The sequence below is a fragment of the Zootoca vivipara genome, chromosome 3 (assembly GCF_963506605.1).
Source record: "Zootoca vivipara chromosome 3, rZooViv1.1, whole genome shotgun sequence".
Taxonomy (NCBI): Eukaryota; Metazoa; Chordata; class Lepidosauria; order Squamata; family Lacertidae; genus Zootoca; species Zootoca vivipara.
In genome coordinates this window covers 8351700-8378764 of record NC_083278.1, presented here as the reverse complement: position 1 = coordinate 8378764, position 27065 = coordinate 8351700, and the positions used below count along the sequence as shown (strand labels likewise).

At 38.9% G+C, this 27065-nt stretch overlaps 1 protein-coding gene across 2 annotated transcripts in view; it reads left to right on the top strand.

Annotated features, from left to right (window-relative positions):
• Positions 1–27065, top strand: part of AFTPH (aftiphilin) — a 47152-nt gene that overhangs the window by 9010 nt on the left and 11077 nt on the right. Inside the window, exons 2-9 of one of the 2 annotated variants that reach the window (XM_035110252.2) lie at positions 1122–2850; positions 8246–8394; positions 8948–9074; positions 9589–9645; positions 10547–10669; positions 14510–14570; positions 15908–15991; positions 19258–19381. In XM_035110252.2, coding sequence (XP_034966143.1) covers positions 1153–2850; positions 8246–8394; positions 8948–9074; positions 9589–9645; positions 10547–10669; positions 14510–14570; positions 15908–15991; positions 19258–19381 — 2423 coding nt within the window. In that variant the 5' untranslated portion in view covers positions 1122–1152. The remainder of the gene's footprint in view (positions 1–1121; positions 2851–8245; positions 8395–8947; positions 9075–9588; positions 9646–10546; positions 10670–14509; positions 14571–15907; positions 15992–19257; positions 19382–27065) is intronic. The other variant, XM_035110253.2, reaches the window with a different exon arrangement.

Genomic DNA, 27065 nt, shown 5'->3' with positions numbered 1-27065 from the left:
AACTGACTTAATCTGTTCCCAACAGACTTCTCCAGACTAAGTTTCAGATGCAATGCCCATTGCGTTGAAAATTGCTAATATGTGTATGTATGTATGCATGTTGTTGTTTATTCGTTTAGTCGTGTCCGACTCTTTGTGACCCTATGGAACAGAGCACGCCAGGCACTCCTGTCTTCCACTGCCTCCCACAGTTTGGTCAAACTCATGTTAGCTTCAAGAACACTGTCCAACCACCTCGTCCTCTGTTGTCCTCTTCTCCTTGTGCCCTCAATCTTTCCCAACATCAGGGTCTTTTCCAGGGAGTCTTCTCTTCTCATGAGGTGGCCAAAGTATTGGAGCCTCAGCTTCAGGATCTGTCCTTCCAGTGAGCATTCAGGGCTGATTTCCTTAAGAATGGATGGGTTTGATCTTCTTGCAGTCCATGGGACTCTCAAGAGTCTCCTCCAGCACCATAATTCATTCTTCGGCGATCAGTAGTAGTCCACTGTAATACTGCTGGTCAGATGTGAGGCGGCTACCAAAAATACCTCTTATCTCTTGGGTTGCAGCAAAGATCAGTCTACTTAAATTGTCCCCTTAGGCTTCATCCCAGATCAAAACAAGCACTCAGTTAGTTGTATGCAGAAGCTGCAAGTGCCATTAACTTGCATGCAGAACGGTTGCAATTTTTAGTCTTCAAACATTTGGCACATGAAGTGTGTCTTTGTTGGTAACTTACATTTCCCCCCAACCCTCTCAGCCATGGATTGAGGTAGCACACACCAGGAATATACTGCAGCAGTCTGACCCACTTGTAATATCATAAGACTTTGAATATTATAAATAAAATAATTGAATGAAAGCTATTGTAGGTGGCTTATCAGTGAATTGATAAATTATGTTCCATGTAGTTAGGGCAAGTCTCATACCAAAGGAATTTGTGGTTCATCAATAGGAAATTTGGGGTAGAGGCATGTTCTTTTGATAGCATCTTCAGATTGGATGTTAAGATGAACAGTTAAAGTGAAGTGTTTTACTGTATATCGTAAAATATAGTAAATTGTTTCCAGGTTTCTCTTACGTTATAGTTGACAGCATTTTGAACTCAGTATGTTGAAGTAACTTACTCTTTTTTCTTGTAGGTGCAAAGTAACCTTCATAAAAGACTGAACCATGGAACCAGATATCATCCGAATGTATTCTTCATCACCACCACCACTAGATAATGGAGCAGAGGAGGAGGATGAAGATGAGTTTGGTGATTTTGGTGGGTTTTCCGATGCTGGAAGTACTGGAGCCTTTGACTTTGCATCAGATTACTCCAGTTCAAAGGAAGAACATAAACCTTCATGTAACTCTGATTACTCAGGCAGTGTAGATGGTATTATAGCTTTTACCACTGTTAAAGAGTTTCCTCTTGATAGTAACAAAGAAAAATGTGAGTGTAGAAGTTTGAGTACATCACTTGATGATATTTATGCGGAAGAAGTTAAGAGAACTGGAAAATTAGAGTCATCATACTCTGAAATTATTAGGACTGATAAGAAAGTTCCAAGTCAGGACCACCAAGTAGACAGCTGTAATGGTGAGAAACAGCCATGTCCAGAAGTTCTAACAAATGGGTTTGCAGCACTGGACACGGCAAATTCTCAGGAAGCTGAAGATACAGATGGTATCAGTGACTCAAAGGGATTAAAAATAATTAGCACTAATAGCTCTGAATTAAGTTTGGAGTCTATACCCATCACAGCAGAGGAATTTGCAGACTTTGCCACGTTCTCAAATAAGCAAACGAGCCTGGTTGACGAAACAGGAAATAAAATATGCACAAATTCTAGTGAAAGAGAAGCGCTTTGTGTACAGGAAAGCAATATTATAAACGGTGAGGGGGAATCTATGAAGGAAGCAACTTCAGAGAGAAGCTGTGAATATGGACAGATTTGCATTTCAAAAATTAATTTAGCGCTCAGTGAAGACTTCAAGGCTAAAGAGGACTGCACATCACTCGAACATAATGCCTTTATTTCTTCCATACACACAACTGTGAATTCAGTAGGCACAACTGAAAGTATTGGAGGAAGAGAGGAGTGTGACACTGGAAATAGTAAAGAACATACCTTTTTAAGGACCAATGATAATGCAGATACATTAAGCCTTAATGTAGGTGGAGTTCAAAGTCTTGGCTCTCATCCTACAGAAGAGAACGGATATGTTTCCGAAATAGTTAAGAATGGTGAAAGTGACATTGGGCATGTGTCATGCAGTGGTTTAAATGAAGATGATTTTGGTGACTTTGGCACAGTCAGCAATGGATCCCTTGCTTTTACTCAAGTTTCTGCCAGCCAAGAACACTTTCATAGCCCTTCTGAAGACACCAGTAAAAGAAGTAATGCATGTGGTGACTTCACAGATAAAAGTGATGTTCATCCACGATCATCAAAGGGGGCTCCTCAATCAAAAGAGATTTCAAACAAGGAGGAATGTTGCACAGATGATGCTGGTTCTAGCATGACAGTTCAGCCTCTTGCAGAATTGGAAAAGGGAAATGACAGTGAGTTTGGAGACTTTGGCTTAGGGGTAAAAAGGTTTCCAGACTCTGATGAGTTTTCAGCCTTCAGTTCTGCTGGTTGTAACCAAGCTACAGAGTGGAATGCTTTTGAGGCTGAGCAAAAAGAGAGCTGCTTGTGGGCTGCTTTTGAAGATGAGCAGGTGGTGGAACCTCATCCCAGAAAAGATGTGTGGCCATCAGATAGGACAGGCACAACTTTTGATGATGAAGATTCAGTGACTCATACACCCAACAGTGTTTCTGTAGCATCTTTGCATGGAACCAGTAGTGGGAAGTTGCAGGACTTGCCGGCTTCAGCTCGGGTAACTACCAAAGTTTGCTACTGATGCTTATGATTTGCTTTTACAATTTGCTTTATTATGTAAAATGCACACACTTCAACCCATGCAACCCATGTCAGCAAAACAGTATGTTTTTAGCCAGCGTCGTTATGACTAACCAGGAAGTAGAAACACAGAAAAATTCTGTGCTGTCACAAAATTCTCAGAGCTTTTGATGCTAGAAAGAGTAGGAATCAATTCCAGCATTGTGATATAGTTTCCAGTTTATTAATTCTTTTGCTGGGCCTTGACTGATTTTTCCCCTCCAGTTCTGCCGAAAGTAATGCCATTTCTAATATAATCAGGTGTTAATTGAGCTTTAAGAGAAGACCCATAACTTATAATAAGTTTTCATACCTCAGTTATGTTAGCATATAGAGTTCATATGTAGCTGCAAAATTAAACTTTAGTTAAAATATCTTTGCTTAGAGCACACCTTTCATTGAAAAGTATTCAGACTGAGACTTGGTATAAAATAGTTACAGGTAGGTAGCCGTGTTGGTCTGAGTCGAAGCAAAATAAAAAAATTCCTTCAGTAGCACCTTAAAGACCAACTAAGTTTATATTTTGGTATGAGCTTTCGTGTGCATGCACACTTCTTCAGATACACTGTGTATCTGAAGAAGTGTGCATGCACACGAAAGCTCATACCAAAATATAAACTTAGTTGGTCTTTAAGGTGCTACTGAAGGAATTTTTTTATTTTGGTATAAAATAGTTCTCATCAGTATTCAAAACTCCCTTTGTTGTAGACGCATTTTGTAACAGGGAATTTCATTGGCGGGAGCAGTTTCTGAGCACTGAGTGCAGTACTGTGCCTAAGATTTCAGTTTAAAACTGCAGAATGGAAGGAAAGGAGGAAATTTTTCTGCCTCCCGACTTCCAGTTACCTTCTGAAGACCCTCTTAAGAATACTAGGGGGTGGTCAGGGGAAGGACTAGACCATGTGAAAAATCAACATAATATTTTAGCTGCAGTTCATTTTCAGCTTTGTAGTCTCGTTATAAAAAAGCTTGCATAGGCATTCCATTGTTCCACCAATAACCTAGGTTTAAGGTGCCATTTAGCTCCTAGTTTTCATATCTCAGTTTCCATCGCTGGTTCTCAGACCTCTCAACTCAAGATCCAGAATAAAATATATGAGGAGCAGCTGGAAATTGTAAAAAGGATGCAACCTAAGACATACAGTCTAAACTTCAAAGAGAGAGGGAGGTCAGCATAGAGAGAAAGACACAGGGATAGTGTGTGAAGCTGGTGTTCCCTTGCTCTATCTGTCTTAATCCATGCAAACCGCTCTCAGAAACCTGAGTTGCATCTAAACTTCCAACAAGTTAAAGTGTTTTGTGTTTATCTGTTGCTTAACTTGAGTTCTGTGGGTATAGTTCTATGCCATTTAGTATTGTTAAAATCGTGTTTATGGAAGACAATCTTACTCTGCTACGAGTGATCGCAGAAGAAGAAGAAGAAGTAGAAGAAGAAGAAGAAGAAGAAGAAGAAGAAGAAGAAGAAGAAGAAGAAGAAGAAGAAGAAGAAGAGGCCATTTAGTACTAATCAATAAAATAAGTCCCATTTATCATTGTCAATTTATTTTTATACCACATTTTCCAGAAGAAAATCTGTCCTAAAAACAGTTCACACAAAAATTAAAGTCTTAATGCAGGAATACAATAATAACAATACATAATAAGATATACAGTATCACTGCAACATAACACTACATAATTAATTACCAACAATTTACAGTTCATTTAACACACATAAACATTTTAGTAAGTCCTGCATACAGCTTGCCAGTAAATCAAGTCAAAGTATCCATTAAGCCAGAAGTTCCCAACCTTTTTGGTATAGTGACCCACATGTCCTAATTTACTCAGTATGGTGACCCATTGCTTTATTGTCTCCTGAAATTTTGGGCTTCCAGAACTCCTCATGTCGTAGTCAGTTTTAAAATTGCTCCCCATCCTCCCTCTTCCTGTGCCCCATCCCCCTTTCTATATTGAATTTGTGATTAACTTTTTATTTAAGGGATTTAATTTTTAAAAAGTTAATAAAAATTTAAAATACATAAAAAATTAAGTGTTTATTTTACAGGTGTTGTTTTATACTTGGAGTTTTTAAGAGTTAAAACCAAGGTGGTGAGGCATAAGACAAAATTAGAGAGAGCAGTCATTGCTGCTGCTTCCCCCCTGCTGCAAAAATCCAAACCCACCTCATGCTTACTATGGGAGGTCAACTATGTCCTGCTGTTCCTCATTGTAGAGCTCAAACAATATAGATTTTCTATACAGCAGGGGTCCCCAGACTTACCGGCGTTTGGGCCGGTTCCCACCGCGCCGATTGCGCGGCGGGCCGGAGGACGGGGGAGTGCGCGCCTGGGCGGGCGGGGGAGTGGCGTGCTTCCAGGGTGGAAAAAGCGCCGAAAATCCGTTGTGCGCATGCGTATGGGCCTCCCCCGACCCGGAGGTGCACCAGAAATGACCTCTTCCGGGTCGGGAGAGGCCCATACGCATGCGCACAAAGGATTTTCGGCGCTTTTTTCCCGACCCGGAAGAGCGCTGCAGCGCTGCGCGCCGTAAGAGCGGGCGGGCGGCGGGGGTCGTCGCGGGCCGGATTGGCAGGCCAATTGGGCCGCATCTGGCCCCCGGGCCGTAGTCTGGGGACCCCTGCTATACAGGCACCCACGCTTCTTTCTGCTGCTTTCTAACAAGAAGCATTCCTTTGTACCCTGTTTCTCATATTTTAAGACATACCCATAAAATAAGCCATAGCAGGATTTCTAAGCATTCAAGGAATATAAGACATACCCCGAAAATAAGACATAGTGATAGGCGCAGCAGCAATGCCAGCCGCGGCAGGAGGAGAAGGAAAAAAATAAGACATGCCTTGAAAATAAGCCATAGTGTGTTTTTTTGAGGAAAAAATAAATATAAGACATGTCTTATAATATGAGAAACACGGTACTAGGAAAATATAAAAGGTGGCCACATCACTCTTGCATGCAAATAGAGCACACACAGGCACTTGCCATATGGATACAGACCACAGACACACATCCCCCCCTCTTTCATATGTTTCTATATATACCTCACATACACAGAAGTGCATACAGTATATGTCTCCCACTCTGCCCATGTGCATACATACCCCCCTCACACATCACACAAACCTCTCCTTCTCTGCCCAAGTGCATCTCTTGTCCCCACCACACTCACATACATACACATCCCCTTCTTTCACATGCACCACTAATATGCATCTCACCAACAATTGTGCATACATACTGTTCTCAATCACAAGCACACATTGCTTGAGGAAAAAAACCCCCAACCCTGTCAGAAAAGGGGCAAAGGAAGCTGCTGCCACCAGCTGCGCCTGGCTGGCAGCAACAGCACCCTGAGCATGCGGGGAAAGCCTCACCACTCCTTTCTGCCCCAGCTTTCCTTTAAAAAAGTAAGTGGCTTGCAGGCAGCAGTGGCATGAGCAAAGATGACAATACTCCTCACTGGAGCATTCTGACAGGGAAAAAGCACTGAAACCTGCAACTGATTTGCACTTGCAACCCACTTGCAGGTCATGACCCTTCAGCAACCTAAAGCTGTTCTCTGTGTGTAGACCCTGAATGGTCAGGTTGATCACTCCCCCGCCAACATACCATAAGGGACAACGATGCCTTGGTATGCTCTGGCCTTGCTTAATGGCAGCGGGTTGCAGGCATGCTTCTCCCCCAAAGGATATGAGTAGATGCATATCTACTCATCAGTGAGTCATCACAGCCCTCTAACGGTTCTGGTCACCAATTTTGGGGCAGGGGTGACCCAATTTTATTTTTCTTCTTTCAAAGCAGTTGATCAACTGCTGTCAAATCTGAGAGTCCAACTTCATGTGGCTATCCCATATCAGATTGGGACACTGAAGTTACTGAAGGGCTGCTGAGACTCGTGATGTTTACAAGCATTGTGAAATGCTGTTTATATATTACTTTAGACAGTAGTGTGCAGATAGGAACTGTGATCGTCACTGAGAGAACTGATGAAAGTTAGTGTTGACATGGTGACTGTATGACATCCATGTTCTGGGCAAAATGCAGTGCCTCATAGAGCATGCCAGCTGCTTTATCTCAGGCATACATACTGGTAGTTGTTCTTTACCAATAGTTACTGTAGTGTAAAGCATGCAGAACAGTTAGTTTGTGATTGCTTTCTGTTATGCTTATTTAATGCACAGTGTGATCATCTATGAAAATCTGGCCTTTGCACAGTGCAAGTTTGAAGTTTGCTGCTTTGACACAGAAACTAAATGGGATTCTTAAAAGCAAAATAAAAAATCATAATGTGGAATTTTTAAAGGGGTAACTTTGTGGCATTGTATTTCCAATTAAGTAGTTAGTTACCAGCACATCTAAAGATATTAATATAAATTTTCTCTTTGAAACTTAATGCATTTTCATCTTTAACCTCTCCCCACAGACATAACGTGATTTCATGAACAAAGGATGTTTGTATGTCCCCATATCTGACTGAAGTGTTGAGGCCAACAACTCTCCTGAAATCAATTTAAGGCAGGAGTAAAAATAGGAAAGAGGCAAAGCACAAAGGCTGCTGAGATTATTATTATTAATTTATTTCTATTATTTCAATACCGCTTTATATTTTATAGAACAAATCTGAAAGCAGTTTACAACACATTAAAACATCAAATACAACAATCTAGGGGGGGGGGACAAGTCCAAGCTTCAAAAACTAATTTTAGTGCAAGTTGATTCTGTGGAAATTAAAAGCGTAGTTAACACACAAGCATCCACAGAACTTGAATGGCTGAAGTCATTAAGCAAAAATTTGTGTTTGGCAGGATTCGGTGTGTCTCCTTGTCCTTGACTTTGCATTTCATATCTGTGCAAGGTTAGGGGATGGAACCCTTCTCAACTCCGATTTGGGGGTTGGAAATGGGGACAGGGAACTTCTCCAAGTGTGGGGACTCACTTGTCCGACTCTGTAGCTTGAAATGTAGAGGGAGAGATTGCTTTGGTGCTGGGCTGCCACCCCAACAGGAGTGTCTTCACAGCACCAAAATGGGATCTTCATTCTTCATTCCAGAGATGAGTTGCACCTCCAGACTGGAGAAAGAAACAGGGGTTTGTATTGTTGCCCTCACCAGAGAGCAAGAGGGCACTTGTGAGTGGAATTGAGGCCCACAGTTTAGTTATTTCCCAAAGCTCTATCCATTTATTTATTTATTTATTTGCTTGCTTGCTTGCTTGCTTTGTTTGATCTTTGCTTAGGAAATAATATCTAAAGTTTGTAATTTCATATTCCCCTGACTTTGAAAAGCAGTAATTTGCATAATTTTCAACAAGTTGGTTTTGTCTGTTCTGATGCAGACAAAGCTGCTAAGTCGTCTAGAACGAATATTTGAAGCCTGTTTTCCTCCTGTAACTGTCTCTGAAATGGAAGAGGAGATTGCTCCTTTAAATCTCTTGTTGGAAATGGGTAATAAACCTGGGAGGACAGAGGAGATCTTGTCACAAAGGTATGGACCATTTTTTAATGTGATAGATACATAGAAGCATGCAAGCTTTCAGTGATGTTTTCTGAGGGTGTACAGCAGTAATCTTCTAATGGCTGCAAACGTCAATGGATTTTTAGTTACTGCTTGCATTTTGTTTTCTTTAAAAAACATACCAGTAGTTCAATGTGGTTAATTTTTAGTGACTGCTTTTGCTGCCACAGAATAATCTACTTGGTGGGTTTTTGTTGTACTTTAAGTGATGTGCAAATGAGGTAGTTAAATAGGATGTGGCTTATTGCTTACAATTATGTTATTTATTAATATGTTGAATTCCAAGTAGACATCATTCTGTTTGCTAAGGACATCATTTTCTAATTATAAGTTAGAAAAATAATTGTTCTGAGAACCTTATACCACTGTTATCTCCGTAGAGGTTTGGTGTTTGGGCATGTGTTTAATGGCGATGTTGTTATATGCCAATCGTTTAAAGATGCGGAATGAAGTGGTTAAAGCTGCTGAGTTCTAGCATTTCCCTCTCTTCACTGTTTCACTTGATATATAACTGACTATGTAGGGAACTGCTAGATGTGTGGACAAAGCTTCAGGATATCCACGATGCATATGGATTGAAATATCAGTGGGGTGGCTCCCTCAGCAACAAAAAACTCCTCTGCTCTCTGGGAATCGACACAAGAAACATCGTGAGTTATCCGCAAATTTCTTCCATTCTGTTGGTACACAAAATAAGTGTGAAATTATTTCTAAGAATGTTGTTGTTTATATTAAAATGTATTTGTTCTATCAGTTGCCCAAAATCTGTTATTCTTGCGTGACATATAAAAATGACAAACGACTTAAAATTGCCCATGTAATTTTATATAGCAGTAATTATATATAGTAGCAGTTATGCTAAAACAATCATTTCTAAATTTGAGAATAAGTCTAAAAATCATGACAAGGAGCAATTAATACTAAATGCTGCATCCAACAGGACTCTTCAGAGTGGGGGTGAGTGGGATTCTGGGGGCTGACGAGGAAGGGATAGTCTCATGTCATGAGTAGAACACAGCTCACATAATATTGACTGCAACCCAAAGATTGTAAGTTGCTGCTTGAAAATAGCTAACCACTGACCCAAAAATGAGTCTTGAGGCTAACTGGACTTCACAAATAAAATGTTTCAGTCTAATCAGATGGAAATTTCTTTTGTTTTAGCTCTTTACAGGTAACAAGAAGCAACCTGTTATAGTGCCCATGTATGCAGCAGGATTGGTAAGTTTTTTAACTGTTTAAGGCAGTTTCCTTAGAAAGCCTAGAATTATCTAAACTTTCTTGTCAGAAGTAATTGTAGATTTGGTATAATACCTACAGCATGTTTTATAGTCCATAAAAAGAATAAGTATTTTCGTTGCTGCTTAATATCTTAGCATACTAGATAGATCTTAATTTTGTTAAACTCTATTTAAAGGCACTAATATCACACACTTTGACTGTGGCTGGGCAGAAATGGGTAACAAATTCCTTTACGTTCCCTCCCTTATAGTTGCTTTCAACTGTTTGTCCTTTTTTTATCTTTTTAAGTTATGTATGGTATAATCACCTTTTAATTATTAGTTTTTATCCCTTATCTGTTTTAAGTCTTATGTGTTCAGTTTATCTGTTTGTTTTATCTTATGCTGGTCTGTGACCAAAATAAAGTTTGATACTGATACTAACAAATTTATAAAATCATTGTACGGCACTCCAGTGTCACAAAAGCAGCAGTTAAAATAAGGCACATTGAAATGAAGGGTTTAACAGAACCAAGGTGTGTTGGCTTTTTGTGCTTATGTGGGACCTGAGTGTTTTTTCTTGTTTTGAAGATCTAATAGTTCTGAACTACAATAAAATAAAAATAGTTCTGTAATACAGTAAATTTGGTTAGAAAATCAAAAAGTTCTATACTCCAGTATTTTGTCCCTAAAACAGATTAAGAGTGGTGTTTTGTCATTTCTTTAACATGAATTATAAAAGTAAACTTTAAATAATAATGCTAAGTAGTCAATAAGGGGAATATACAAAAGCGAATCCAGCATTATCATTGGAAGAATAATTGTTTCTTTGGGGTTTGACTAATTTTTGTTTTTCCTAAAGGGTGGTATTTGAGCATATTCTGTGATGTCTTAATTTCTAGGGTATGTTAGAGCCTACAAAGGAACCCCTGAAACCAATATCTGCTGCAGAGAAAATAGCTTCCATAGGACAGACTCCACTTGCATCACCAGAGATGAATATATGTACAACTGATCAGTTCCAGGTAAAAAATAATAATGTTTTGTGGCATTGATGCCACCATCAAAGGGCTCTGGGCATATGCCTGTTCAGAGTTCATTAATTTGGGGTGGGTGGACTGTTGTTTCTCTTGACAACTTATATAATGCACCAACGTCCCCACTCCACTCTACCTTGAGGTCTTGCCCTCAGGCCTGAAGAGTCTCATGGCTACATCTCTGGCTGACTGCCAACAGAGAGGAGGCTCACACCTGCAAAAGGCTGTAGTGAGTTCTTCTGCCTCAACACTTTCTAATAATCTATAGCGAATGAGCTGTCCTGACCATACAATATACATAAATAACAGCTTCCAGTAGGTTAAAATGGTTATTTTCCTATACCTCTTCTTACAAATTTGCCCTCTTCAGTTTTAAAGCTGTTGTGATACTTATAGAAACCACATGCAAAGATTTTAATCCTTTCCCTATTGCTTAAATTTTTTTAAAATAACTTTCCCTATTGCTTTTAACCCTCTTGTGCATTTGAAAGAAGTGCCAGAGTTTATAATATAACACTTTCTATCCTTGAATGTTTTTCCCTCTCCTGCATTTAGATTTAGATTAGCTTTCCTAGTCCTGTTAAATTCCAGATGATTGGAAAAAGAACAAGGGATTGGAGGAAGTGATCTATAATCTACTGTACTTGTACTGAGATTTTGAACATAACCAAAAAGTATAATTGATGCCACTTATTATGTCCAAACAGTAGCACGATCAGACTTTCTATAGGAGTATGCAAACTACTGAATTTTGCAGAACATGCCTCTAGAGCAGGCCTGCACAGCGTACATGGGCCACTTGCAACCCTCCAAAGGATTTTGTGCAGCTTTGTCCATGCCTGCCTGGCCCTAATGGGGAGCTGAGCACTCACCTTGCCCAGCCTCCCTGTTGCCCACCCTACCCCTCTCTCGTTGCAGGCAGCTCTCCCTCTCCCCTTGAGGCGGAGGTGGCTGAGCCTTACGCACCTCGCACTTTCCCATCAAAACCAATCTTCAGATCTCAAAAAGGGCCTGGAAAAACCCCCTTGCTGCACAACACTAGCCCTCCTCATGAATCCTTCCTGAGCCCCAATGAGGAAGGAAGGAAGGGGAGCTTCCTTCTGCCTCCAGCTGACCTTCCACAAGCACCCCGACAGATCGAAAGGGCAGGGGAGAAACATGGCACCTGAAGAGGACCCACCACTGGGAGCTGTGAATGCGGTGGTGGCCGTGCCAAAGAGGAGGCCACTGAGGGGCGCTGAGACATTGAGACACAAAGAAGGAAAACCTGCGGGCCACTAAACTAACCAATTGGCAGATTCCCACCTCCCCTCTGCAGTTGAGATTGCCCCCCCCCTCCAAGAAACAACAAGAAGTCCAAGTAGACAGCAGGGGCACCAAGAATGTAAGGGGGGGGGAGGTAGAGCAGGCATCCCCAAACTGTGGCCCTCCAGATGTTTTGGCCTACAACTCCCATGATACCTAGCTAGCAGGACCAGTGGTCAGGAAAGATGGGAATTGTAGTCCAAAACATCTGGAGGGCCGAGGTTTGGGGATGCCTGAGGTAGAGAGAGAGGAGGCAGAGAAAGCAAGAAAAGTACCAACGACGACGAGAAAAAATATTTATTTTTTTATTATTACCATTTTTATTTACATTCTTCTAGTCCCCCCACCCCCTTTTCCCTATCTGCGGCTGAAATTTAGCCTGTTTTAATTTTGCCCCTTCCTACTGCCAAGTTGTGCAGGTTTGCTCTAGAGGTAGGTCTGATAAAATATTGCTATTTTTCATTTCATTCCCATTTGGAACAAACATGACAACAATAATTTTTGCCATGAAACATTAACATTAAATTTTTAAAAAGTCTGATAGCTATAATTAGATCTATAGTACATAACAAACTGCTTGACTCACCCTACCTGATTCAAAGCATTGTGTTGAAATTATGCATGATGTATGTGTTTTCTTGCCAGTTTTGGATATGCTCAGTATACCTAGTGCTGGCACTTAATTTCTCCTAGTTGTCACCAAATGTTTCAGGAGATGCGTAGATCACTGAACAGATTAGATGAATGGGGTGAATAGACTGTGTGCCTCTCAGCAGAGGACAGACTGGTCATCCATAATAGCAGGTTGGGAAATCTCTGTGATTTCTGTGTGTGTATTTCAGTGGCTAGCCCCTTGATAAGTTAGAGCTCTAGTGTTTTATAATAGTAAATTTCAGAACAAGTTCACATGCAAGTCTTAGAATCTCTCCTATCATAATTGAAAATTTGTGTAGAATGGTTGGTAAATCTACTCAGCTGCATTTTTGTCCATTGCACTGGCATTATTTAGATTGTTCTCTATGCTGTAATCATTATGAGCAGCAACAACAAAAGATGTAATGAAACAATCTGTTCGTAAACTTTGATCCAATCTTGCTTTGATGCCTGTTTAAAAAAAAAGGTGATGCTATAGTTCACTATGAATGTATAAAAATCGAGGTAGCAAAAAGTAGAAGGGCAGCAGAAAATAGAGAGAGGCAAGCCTATTTATGGTAATAACTAGAAGGCTTATTCTTGTAAATAAAAATAATGAAAACTGCAAATAAAAATTATGAAAATTGTCACTTTATTAGGATTCAAAGATACCACTTCAGAAAGAAATCCCAATAAGAGTTTTTGCCTTTTTAAAAAAAGATTTAAGTATAAACCAGCTTATGGCTCTCCTTTTGTGTAGAGAAATCAGATAAGAAGTACCTTCAGACAGTCCCCCCCTCATTCTTGCAGCAGCTTTCATACTTCAGTCCCTAAACCAATAGATTTACTCTACATGTCTGTTGATTATATATGCCTGTTGATTTAGGTTTGCCCATTGATGTGCAACCAAATAATACTTTTAGTTATTAATAACTTAACCATTATTTAAAGATTAAATAATTATTTAAAGAGCATCCCACTGAGCCAGTTTTATCTGTCTGAAGCTGCATATAACTGTTCAGTTGCATTGTAAGTGACTTTAAGGATTTTCAAAGCTGCAAAACTGATGATGCTGTTACAGGCGTTTTTCAGGCGGAACTCACCGGAACTGAATTCCAGCACCTCTTTGTAGCATACCGTACTGGTAGCTGTATGCCCAGAGCTGCGTGTCAGAGGCGTCAGCTGCATGGTGCTCGTGGCTTTGTGTTGGAGGCCATGGGGCAGCGCATCAGAGGCAACATCGTAACGCATCCACAGCACTGCCCCCCAAGAAAAGCGTTCTCCCCCCCCCAAAAAAGTTCATCAACTTAGGGTTGTCTGTCAAAAAAAATGGGGCGTTCCTGTACCTCTTTTTCTAGGAAAAAAAGTACTGGTTACAGGTGAGGTTGGTTCTGTTTCTGCTGCCCTGATCTTAAGCATCCCTGCCAGTGTTACCTGCCTCTAGTGCTGGCATCCCCAAACTTCGGCCCTCCAGATGTTTTGGACTACAATTCCCATCTTCCCCAACCACTGGTCCTGTTAGCTAGGGATCATGGGAGTTGTAGGCCAAAACATATGGAACATTTGGGGATGACTGCTCTAGTGCCAGAGTGATAGCTCTGCAATGCTGGCATAATATAATGGCCTGTTTCATTGTATTTTGGCAATATTTGCAACACCCCATAAAAATTTCCAGACCAGGCAGTCCAGGAACAATCTGTAAAACCATAGTTATTCTTAGGTTACATGAAACACTATTTTTATGACTTCAGTTTTTATTACTTCTGGCTCATTGTCCTTTGGCTTTTCAATTGTTGCTTTTTTTGCTTGCATGCAAAAGAACTTCATGCGACACATTTTGTTATGCTGTGACCTGACTGTAAAATTTGATTTCTGACTTTTCAACTCTAGGAATCTCTACCACCTGTCCAGTTTGACTGGAGTAGCAGTGGCCTTACTAACCCTTTAGATGGTACGTCTCTCCGTAGAGCCTCTAGCACAAGAGCTAGAGTTAAGAAACCTACAAAGTTCAGACAAACATCTCTCTGCTGATTTATTTTATCTCTCTCTCTCTCTCTCTGTATATATATACACACACGCCTACATATATAAATACACACACAGACAAACACACGAACACACACAAAATTTCTTAACTTTGGAAATTCAGGCTTTCTTTCTGTTTAGTTTTGCACTATTTAAAGCAGTCTGTAGTGTTTAAGAACAAGGTAATACACCATTTTGCTGAATTTGTGTTGCATACACGCAACCACAAATGGATGGAATAGTTAAATAATTTTTGTTTAGTTTACAGCTCTCACCTCAACAAACCCTTGCCTGTTTAGACTTTTGTAAAGTTTGAAATGGCATAGTCAAGTGTGTAGTTGTGTTTGCTTTCAAGCACAGTTTTCAACATAACCTGTTTGCAAAAGGGACAGTTTTTAAAATTTTAATTTTAAAATGTGCATATATTTTATCAAAACTTCAAAATCTAAAAGCCTCTAAATTTAAACTAGGGCTAGTAGATAGTGACATAGTTTCTTAGCCATTTGTTAATAATGCTGTTGAACTTGTCATAATTACTGGCCATACCAGTGACCTAAAAACACTGCTATACAATGTTTAAAGATGTGACCACATTTCGGTCCATATCAGAGTGCTGAAGGAAAGCCTGGATGGACTCTCTTGCTGTTGTCTAGTGTCTTATTAATGCTGTCAATTAATTTTGCTTTCTTTTAACAATTTCTTTAAAATGTGTATATCTGATTTTTCTGTTTCAGTATTAAAGGGGAACAATGTAGTTTGCCACCAAGGAGCTGGATGTAATGAGAACCATTGTTACCAATATTCATATTTTGTTTTGCTAACCTACTGACAATCTGCTACTTTAAGCTATAGATACAATTTGTCAGTCTCTTTAAATTATGTAGAGAACATATATGATTTTGAATTAGAAGAAGAGTTTGGAATTTTAAAAATGTTTCCCTTTAATTAATCCCTTTAATCTGGATCTCTGGTTCTGTCCATTTTTCTAAACAACGTTGGCTATTTTTTAAGTTATTAGTGTTGAATTCCTTGCTGCATTTGTACATTAGAATGTACACTGACTTGTTAACATCTTTAGAACCTACAAACTAATATTGTAAGCACTATTATGTGAATTCTTTTTTTATAAAACAAAACTATGTAATGAGTACTAATTATAACTGGCATGTTCAAGTGTGTGTCTTACCCCCTTTTTACACACAAATCCCTCCCTTGGCTTACCTTCTATATGGCTGCCTACCAACACGGTCACTGAATTTCAAGCTAGTGGAGGTTCCACTCTTCTGAACCTTGATTTCTTTGGGCCCGTGGATGACAGTAGCTCTAGCACCACCACCACCATCCCAGGTCAGCAGAGTGCTACACTGCAAATTTAATCTCTTAACATTCTTACTAAAAGCATGAGCCGCATTATGTGACTTTCCTACAAACAAGAAGAATGTCTATGCTCCAGTTTTCTCTTAAGATTCCCGCCTTCAATAATTCCCCCTTCTATCATTTGCCTCCAGTAGTTAGTTAATACTATTTGGTTGGTACTCTAGAATGTTAAGCAAAGAATGGATTTTAAGAAATTTAAGAATTTGAAATGCTTAAAACAATTTTAATTGTGGGCTAAAATCTTGACGTATCCCACTTGAAAATGCAGTTTGAATAAAATCCTAGTATTCCTGAGAATATGTTGCTCAGTTGAAAAAAATCTTAAAACTATGATTAATGTACTTCTTGCAGTAATGAAGTTTACAAACAAGAGCTTACACGTAGCTGTTTTATAGATAAGCTTTGCTGTTGTCATTTAAGGTAATATAAATACCGGTATTGTAGTTCTGCATGACACTTAATGCCTTAAATATTTTAATCATTGAGTTGAAAAAAACTGTAAATTTAGAAGAAAAATCTGATTAGCTATAGCGTATCTTTTTACAGAACAGTCTGCTTCAGTTTAATTATCTGGAAAGACAAAGCTGTTTCTCACTTTACCTTGAATTATTAATCTGTTGGGAAATCAGAATGAAAAGAGATGTGGTTACTAAAGGAGTAAAAGGTAAAGGGACCCCTGACCATTAGATCCAGTCATGGATGACTCTGGGGTTGCGGCACTCATCTTGCTTTACTGGCCAAGGAAGCCGGCGTACAGCTTCCGGGTCATGTGGCGAGCATGGCAACCAGAGCAGCACACAGAAACGCTGTTTACCTTCCCGCCGGAGTGGTACCTATTTATCTACTTGCACTTCGTGCTTTTGAACTGCTAGGTTGGCAGGAGCAGGGAGCAACGGGAGTTCGAACCACCGACCTGATCGGCAAGCCCTAGGCTCTGTGGTTTAACCCACTGCCTCACTACTAAAGGAGTGGCATTTATTAAATTCTGCAGCTGCAGGATGATGGAACAAAGGTTGGGGAAATCTGTGTTCCTCCTGATGTTGTGGTTCTTTGAACTCCTATCACTCCTAGCCTGCATCGCCAATGGCCAGGGATGATGAGAATCATAGTTCAACAACATCTGGAGGACCACAAGTTAGTCACTCTGGAACAGAAGATGTAACCCCCCCCCCCAATACCCTTGTACAGCCCTTTGCTTGGAATTCATGTTCCTTGATAGAGCAGAGTTTGCCCATGCACTTATGGGGTGGGGAGAACAGAACTCCATTATGATCTGTAGAGATTTTTTTTCATGGGTGGAAGGATCATGTCCTTGATTTTTGTGTGTGTGAGAGAGGGTTCTTATATGTCATTGTCATGATTAATTTTTCACTTCTAGTGTTTATGTTTCAGAACTACTTGATAAGTTGATAATATTTTCTGGAAGTCAAAAGTACAGAAACTTCTTGAGTTTTGTATGGTAGTTTGATATAAAACTTCACACACTACTTTTAAATCCATCTATGCATTCCACAGTATTGATGATTATTAGTAGACATTTTTTTTGCATCTAATAGAATACATTTTGACTACTTCTGATACATTCATTTAAAGTGATTATAAAGAAGGTACCTTATCATTTATTATGGGTTTTCATTAGAATATTGTCAGCAAATTCGCAGGTGTCATCATTGCCTGTAGGTTTTCTGGCTTGTTTCTTGGAAAGTCATTTGCTTCTAGCCTGCAGCTCTCTGTGTGGGTTATGTATGTAATTGTGCGTGGTGTGTGTGTTTTGCCTAAGCTAGGCGCTTGATCTAAACTTGATTGCCTAAATTTCCTCAATCTCATTAAGGTTTTTATAAATATACACATTTTCTATGAAAATCCTTTTGTTAGCTGCCTTTTAATCACTTTGGTGAAAGGTGGTATATATATTTAAAATATAAGCATTTAAAATATATGTATATATTCTTTATGGATATTAGTAGACACTTTTAGATAATATTTATGGCACTAATTTTTTTTAAGCACTTTAGTGAAATGATTGCAGTATGAGAACATGTACTAGTAGCAGTTATAATAATCATATGCTAAGGTAATAAATTTCACCTAATGAGTGTAGTTGACAAATGACTTGAAAATACAAAGTGCTGCAACATGTTACAAATCCTTCTTACATATTGGAAATTTCAGTTGTGATATTTAAAATCTTAAATACTTAAATAGTTTAAAATACTTAAATACTTACTGAATACAGCTTTATTCAATGGCATACCTTAATGGGATTTCAGAAGCTTTGTTTCTTGTAATGTTATTATTTCTGTATGTGACTCTTCAGAAGGCCTGGGCCTGTTATATTTAAGGGTTCTGTAAACATCTGACAGTATTTCAAATGTATTCTGTATTTTAATTTGAGATTTGGACATGGGACTGTTTCAGTTGAATTGATCGCAAGTTCGAAGTGGATATGAGATGCAAGTGCTGCTCCATCTTTGCCTTAACCGAAGGATTCTCTACTTGGTCATACTACGTAACAGATAGTGTCACCCTTTAACCGTCATATGAATAATTTCTCATGAAAGTTTTGTTGTGGTATATCTTGGAGTCCTCATCAAAATGATTTTTAAAAAATGGATGTCTTCCCATTTTTGAACTCCTAGGTGTCTCAGCTTTTAAAAAAATTAAACTGAATTCCATCAGTTTGTCCAAATTATATACAGTATTATACATATTGTCCAAATTATATTTCTAGACGCTTGTTTTGAGATATTTCATTGAATCCTGAAATCCACTCTTTCCATAATTGTGTCCAAATAAAAGGTGAGAAACAAATAAGAAGGTTGAGAAATAGTTTATACTTTAGTGAAGCGAAAAGAATTGCATGAGGACTTCAAATACTCTCTACTTGTATGTTCTACAGAGACAGTGGAATGGAAATAGAAGTTAAAGAATCAATGTGTAGCAATGAAATAATGTTCTAAATAATAATGTAAAGCCTTGGAGGATTTTGGTATACGAAGAAAATGATTATTCAAATTTGTTTTTCACTCCTGGCTGATATCTTGTATGCCATTTTTATCTGCAACTCCAATTCTCTGATACTGCATGATGAAAATTAACAAGTTGTATCTCAATCACATATTGGACATTTAAGTAGCTCAGATGTTTACAGAAGATGGAAATACAGTATCCTAAATTGCAGTTGAACATGTGACACTTGTTTCCATCTATCACTGATTATAATTTTATGCTATAAGGTGTGGATCCAGAACTGTATGAGTTGACAACTTCCAAGCTGGAAACCTCCAACTCCACCAGTAAAGTGACTGATGCATTCGCAAAGCTAATGTCCACAGTAGAGAAAGCAAGCACATCAGCAAGGTAAACCACTGTGATTAGTGACCCTTATTATTGGAAGTTAAAGCTTGTTCAGTAACTACAGCTTAAATATCACCTAATGCATGATGGTAACTTCAGTTTCATAATAGATCTCCTTAGATCTCTATTGCTGTACTAGTATATATTTTCCAGGAATTTATTCTGCTTCTAATGTCGCAATTAAATCCATTGGATTGAAATGAGTTGTCAGAACTGTTGCTTTTAAAGTTTTCAGCCTATCCACAGTGATATGCAGCCTTAATCTGCACTGCTGAAAGCTCACTTGTAAGCCACGAAGCTGACATTTCCCATGTTATAAACTGTGAGTTACAGCAGGAACGTAGCTTCTAACTGAAAGCAGAAATTGTCTTCAATGTGAAATGCCTTGACACTTTTGCAAACATGCATATACTCTCTCTCTCTCTCTCTCTCTCTCTCTCTCTCTCTCTCTCTCTCTCACACACACACACACACACACACACACACACACACACACCCCAGCTACTGCATAATCTCTGTTTTTGTGCAAACCCTTCTTTCTTTTGTGCATAGCATAATAAGCAGCCATCATTTATTGATGAACTATTTCTAGGAATCTAGAAACAGAATCTGATTTGTTCCTATGTAGGGGATGGGATGGAAGACTGCAAGTAGACTATCTAGTGGGGTCCACTGGTCTGTAATCTGCAAGTAGGATAATGGACTGTGCTCAGGCTATGCTTGTGTGCATCACACAAATCACATCTGATTTGTGTGTTACGCCTATTTGTTAAAACATTTATATCCTGCCTTTCCTTTAAGAAGCAGGTATGTAATATAGAATAAAAGTGTGGCACTCTTGTGAATTGCACATTATGTAGCTCCATGCACGGATACAACATGTGAGGTGACTGCTGGTTGAAAGGTGCTTGGATACTAAAGTAGTGAGTTGTGGCAACTTGCATGTGCTGTGAATACTCATTTTAGTTTTGATCAAACAGCAACGATTTGAGGTGATGCAAAACATTGGTTTTCAATTAAGTCAGCTCACAAATTCAAAAGTAGCAAGGTGTCATGAGCTAAACTGAAAGCATACAGACAACAGTTGTAGGAGAGAATGCATGAGGCTCTTACAGAGGTTAACAAATGGTACGTGTGTAACTTATTGCAAGAGCCCTTTACACAGGTACTGGTAACATTAACTCCTGCAATGGCCTCATTTTCAGAACTATTTCTCTGCTGTGTTACATTCAGCTATTTGCCACTAGGGGGGAGTGCTAAGCCTTAATGAATCTTCGCTCAGGTCATTTTCAACTTGGCTTTTCATCAGTTCTGATATAAGAAAAGTGAAAATTCAGTGTGCCCTCCTCCTGACCCTTTTTATTTTTTGTTTTATTTATACTTACACTGTAGCCTTCAAAATAGAAAACTAAAGGCTTCAGTCTTTCATGCCAGAACATTCCTTGCCTCCACTGCTTCTGTACAATGTAGATATTACCCCCAAAACAGCTTAACCTCATAATATTTTTGCCAAGTGCATACGGAGTTGAAGACCTCTTTATTTATGCTGACTCTTCATAGATTTGTAATGATTGCCTGACCTGACTTTTTATGATCTGGTAGAGATGGACAAGGAGAAAGGGGGTAAAATGTGAGTGAAGTACCTAAGGCAGGAGGTGGGCAGTGAGAGATCATCTTGTTACAAAGATTCAAAATTATCATGAATGCTGCTCTTCCAAATTACAAGAATTGTTTGTTGTAAACATATGTGTGATACACTATCCCGTGAATGTGTCCTTTATGTTATATTGTCTAATCTACTCTTAGGCGTGAGTTGTACATAACATATATGTTGCACATGGTGGCAGCTGAAGGAGAGTGTGGTGTTGAACCTTGTTAGACCCTGTCCTTTGCTCATGGCACTGTTAGAGGAAATATTCAGGGTGGACAGAAACCTTTTATGAACTGTCCTGCTTAGCTTGCCTGTGTGGGTGGAGTTACTATGGAACAGCTGGGACCACATACAAGTTTCCAGCATTGGGCACATCTCAGTTGCTAAATAAATACTCACTTTGAATTAATGTTTATCCTCTAAACCACAAATGCAGTAGGGAGAGAGACAGGGGAAAAAACTATTCACAAGAATGTCTATTTAAGCAGGGGGGTGTACATAAAGCAGAAAGAGTTGCCATGTTTAAAATTCCATTTCTCTTAGATTGGAATTGTGATTAAAGCCTCTGTGCTGCTACCGGTAGTTGAAATGAAGGAATTTTAATATATTGTCTTTTTCACTTGAGAAAAAAGGTCATGATGGCTTATTTCATTTTAAGAATAAATGTTAGTACTAATTTTATTAACAGAATGCTATGCATTGCAAATAAGGCCCTTCAATTCTTGGGAGCAGCTTCTTGGGACACATGAGAGGGCATAGAAGTCCCATTCCACTTACAGTGTTTTGGATCTGAGCTAATGTATCCTAATTCACATATATATATCAAAGGAAGTTCAGATCTATGATGTAAGTAGAATATGCTGATTAAAGATGACATCAAAACACCAACTCACTCAAATGAGGTTTGTTCAGTCCAACCATAGCTGAATGTGACAAAAAATATTGTATTCTTTTTCTTGGACAGTAAGAATTATGGATGTTCCATACAGTCTGTTTATTCACACTGTTTGGTTCTACCCTTCACTTTCTAGTGCTATTATCTGTTACTTATTTTCTAACCACAAAAAGTCTAGTAAGAAAGATGATTAAAAATCCACTGGAAAGTGCATGATAATAACTGCTAGTTGACAAGGTCATATCTAACCTCCACATAATTTGAGATTTCAACAAGGACTGGAACCTCCAGACACTTTTTATATGATTTGGCATTCCTTTATGACATCTACCATCATTTTCAAGAGCCTGGGAAATCTGGAACTGTGTTTGATGATCTGATGAAGTTGATCGTCTTTACATGGACTTTCTTATTTTAACTCATGTAAAACTACTCATTCTACATGCATGTTTTATAGTTTTGTTTGTTTTTAATTTTTGTTGTTATAATTGTTATTCCTGTTTTATAAACATTATAAAATGAAATAATAATACAATCTCTTCATAAATGTATCTAGATGAATACTTACCGGTAGTAAATAGGCAACATTTTATAACCCCCCACAAATTTTATGTGAACATAATACACTTGAATCTCAGTAAATAGCTAGTCTGGATGCTCCCTGTGTTCATCCCCCCCCCATGTTGTGCCTCTTTACTATGCTGAAACTTTACCAGTCTGTCTGGGCATATTACATACTATGCAGCTATCTGCAAACAAGACAGCCTGGATCAAAGATGTCTGCCTGCCTTCGTTAAAACTATTATTGACAGTTTGAAACTATCTAGGTAACTTTCCTTTTTTGGCTTCTCTCTTAAAGGATAACTATCTGGAGTCCCAGGGGCTACATTTCAGCCCCGTACATAGCTTCTAATCCCATTTTGCCCAGAACAAAATCATCTCCCAAGTCCCCGCACCCCCAGAATAGAAAGTGAAATGTCCTGTATGTCCATGCATTTCAGGGGCTTTTGTTAATAGGCTGTCTAAAATATTAGACTCATTTCCTGAATATGTAGCACAACTACTTTATTGTGCATAATCAAGGTATAGGAAAAGGACTCCCAATACCTCAGTGTGAACAGTGAAGGTCTGAGCAGAATTCACCCTTCTTGTTTTACATTCCTGTCAGAAAGTCGGACCTTGGTGTTTGACATCCTCATAGGAAGGGTAAAGATTTGGGTTTGTTGGTGTGTTTTTTATTTAAAAAAAATGCTTTAGAAAGACATAACCTTTCTAAATATAGCAAACATTTTTATATGTGATCTGTTTCAAGTTTCTGTGATGTTCCGTTGACACAAGATACAAATTTTACTTTTCATCCAGTATCTGATGCAAGAACTGCCATAAATGGTCTGGCTCTTACTCTGTGAGTTTTAGTATTGGGTATATGAGTAACAACTTTTTTTGAAAAAGGCCAGCTCTTTACTAACATAGGGGGTGCCCACACTGCACTCTTCTGAACATGAATGTGGCAGAGGCCTAAGACAGTTATTTTAGATGAGGTCACATTTAGACGGTGTTCTCAAATTTCCACTAGGAAAGAATATCATCAAAATGGAGATTTAGAGGTAAGGTTCCCTATCAGTGAAATCTGCTGTAATGCTATTAAATATTTAATTAGTTAGATTTGTTGTTTTATAGATTCAGTGCAGTCTTTTGGTATAGAGTCATTTTGGCTACCATAGACAGTAACTTTAAATCACAGCCATCTAAAAATAAGTATTAAATAGTGCTTTGGAATTAACAGGTTAGTCTCTAACTTGTATGAGACCTATAAATGGTCTTTGAGTCATTTGATTAAATAGTTAGACTGAGTCCCTGGTCTGTGCGGCCGTATACAGGATATTTTACTTTCTGTTCTGAAAATGCAATACAATACTGGCACTTGTGAAGTTTGACTTTGAAACAGTATTTTATTAATTAATGTTGTCAGTATACTGTCCTGAAAGTTACATTTGTAGCAATATTGTTGCTACAATATTGTTGCCCCCCCCCCCAATTTTCTAAAGGCTGGGTTGAAAGAGGCCAGCTCTGCCAGTTCTAGCAAATATTATTATGGAAATATGCTTGTATAGCCTTTCAGATTCACCTTCTTTTGTGGAAAAGTGAATTCTAAGCAGCTAATAAAAATAGTTTCTGCTCTACGTACTAAAATAGCAGCAGCCCAGTGCAACACCATGGGTGCAGTAGCCCACACTCATATTCAGACACCTACCCTACAAAACACATGCAAAGAGCAATTTTGCCCAGGAGAGTGGTAGGCTCTGCCTCACTGGGCATCTTCATGCAGAGACTTGGTAGCTATCTAGTGGGGTTGATCTACCTCTGGATTTCCTGCATTGTGGTTGAAGTTGGATTATGTGGCTTACAAACCCCCTTATTGCCTTTTAGGGCTCTTTATATTTGGAGAAAAAGTGGGTGGGGAAAACATTGTAGGTTCATAAAATTATACATGATGTGAAGAAAGTGAGTAGAGTTTTCTTCCTCATAATACTAGAACTTGGAGTCATCCAGTGAATTTGCGTGAATTTGATTAGCAGTAGACATAGAAAAAATAATTAAGTTTTGAAATTCCCTACCACAGGACGTGGCTATAACCACTAGCTTAGAAGGCATGAAAAGGGAACTAGAGAAAAGCCTGGAAAGATATCAATGGCTCTGAGGCATGATACTATATTCCTTACTCTATTTTTTCTGCTAAGATGTACAGTAGGAATTGTGAACCCAGAACCCAGTTTCAGAGGGCAGTTTGCTGCTGAAGACCAGTTGTTGCAGAAAGGGTCTACTGCCTTCAAGTTCTGCTCATAACCACCCAAATGTCTTTGGGAAACCCACTGTCGGAAGCATGATAGTGAGCTAGATGTTCTTATGTTCATAAACTTAAAAGAAACTGGTGCTACATAAGCACACATACTAGAATGGAGAGTAGGTTTTATACATGGTTGGTCAAAGGAGTAAGAATTAGGCATGTGTGTGTGTCCCCTCGCATTTGTGTTCTACTGCACGTGGTGCATCTATATTCATAATCCGACACCAAAGGAATCAATTGTATTACTTGTGATACTTTTCATACAAAGGAGAGAGACTGATCCCCCCCCCCATGTGAAGTCCTCTCAGAGCAGTGTAATTATATCCTCCTGAGGAAAGAAAGCAGGGTTAGAATCATTGCTTTGGAGCCATAGCCACAATTTATGGTGGTTACAATGCACAAGTTTGCACTGCAAAGCTATAATAAATTTGTTTCCTTATGCAGTAGCACTGTGTGTTTAGGTATTTTGAAGTGTGCATTGATGGCAGCCTGCAGAAATGCAATATTTGTTAGTCTTAACCTGCACTACAGAACAAAGATGAACCCTGAAGATGTCACAAAAATAGAATGAGGGGGAGGGGTTTCTTGATTTGTAGTAGACAAAATTGCATAACACTTGTATAATGGATTCTTTGGCTTGGCACAGGTATCATAAGAAGTCGCTCAGTGAAAATGTCCCTATAGTTATCTACTGGGTTGTGCATAATGAGAACTGAAATGATCACTGGCAACAAGTAGAATATATTTGCCACCCCCTCTCCCCTTTTCCTCACGAAAACTGGAGGAGCGGGGTGCACTACAGCTACCGATGTGATCCTGCCTCTGCAAATAAGTGTGAATAAATATTTATTGATTGCATTTCTACTGTACAGTTGTTTACATGTTTGTAACAAGTATGCGGTATTGGGTATGCTAGTTGTTGTTGAAAACCAGATAATGTATAGATTTTTTTAAAAAAATCACAAAAGGCACTCAGACACACACAAATACATATAAATGTGTTTTACTCTTACACTGCCATGTTAGAAATAATCCCAGTCTTAGTTGGCTTGCACTCTGCCATCAGAATCTAGTAATCTAGAATCTAGTCCTCATCAGAATCTAGCAAAGGGAAGAGGTAAATTCAAGCATTCTTAGCTGAGTGGCGCAAGCTTTTGTGTAATACTGCAACAAACCACACTGACACTTCAGAAACTCTCATAAAGTTCTGTTCAATAACATCATATAAAGGGCCCCTATCCCTAAAACCTGGTTGTCCTCTCTATTTCAAAGGTACTCAAGGACAGCCGTAAGGTAGAACTAGACACTGGAAGAACCTATCAGAAGTGAACATAGACCACTGGTACAAAAATGTATTGAAAACTGCCCTACTAGAGAAGTTAGCCAACCAACTCAAACTAGTACAGGGACAAACAAAGGATACCTTCACCCCGGTGTAGCGCCTCTTCTTCACATACACAGCACAACAGGACAATGACGTATCCCTCCCTCCCAACAGCATACAAATCAATATGGCGGCTAACCTGACCCAACAACCTACACACACACACACACACACACAGAGAAAGAAGAGAGAGAGAGAGAGAGAGAGAGAGAGAGAGAGAGAGAGAGAGAGAGATACAAACAAGCCGCACTGCAATCAACTGAACACAGCCAACCAAGCTCGGGACCCCCTGACCTCTCACATTATCAATAAAAAGAAATAAATGCATAAACAAAGGACCTAGCCACGGGATGCTGATACAAACCCTCTACACTAATAATAGGCAAGAGACCGAAAGAACAATATCCCATCTCTCTTTCTCCTTTCCCCCGAAATGGAAGATGTCTATGACAAAAGTGCTCTCACTAAATGTAAACGAACTGTGAAAAAGACTAGTAATTGAAAGTGGAGACAACCTTTCCCTCTTTATCTGTTCATTTTGTAACACAAAAAACTTTAATAAAAACTAACTTTAAAAGTTTATTTAAAAAATTTATTTAGTATATTCCTTACATATATATTTTGTGGGTAAGCCAAGCCAGTGAAAATGCAGTTCTCTCCTGGCATTGTTTAGGAATGTGTTCCTGCAGGTATACAAGCTAGTATTATACAGCAAAACTTACTGTGTTGAAACAATTAGAAGAAAAAAGACTTTTCTTCAGTATTGTAAATATATGTAAGAGGTTATTACTTGAAGAAAGTACAGGCTAGATTGGTTCATAGACTGTATCTTTGTAGCCTTGTACAAATAGTAAACTTTTACCTATGGGCTGTGCAGAGCAAAATGAGCAATTATTCGTGTTATCTTGA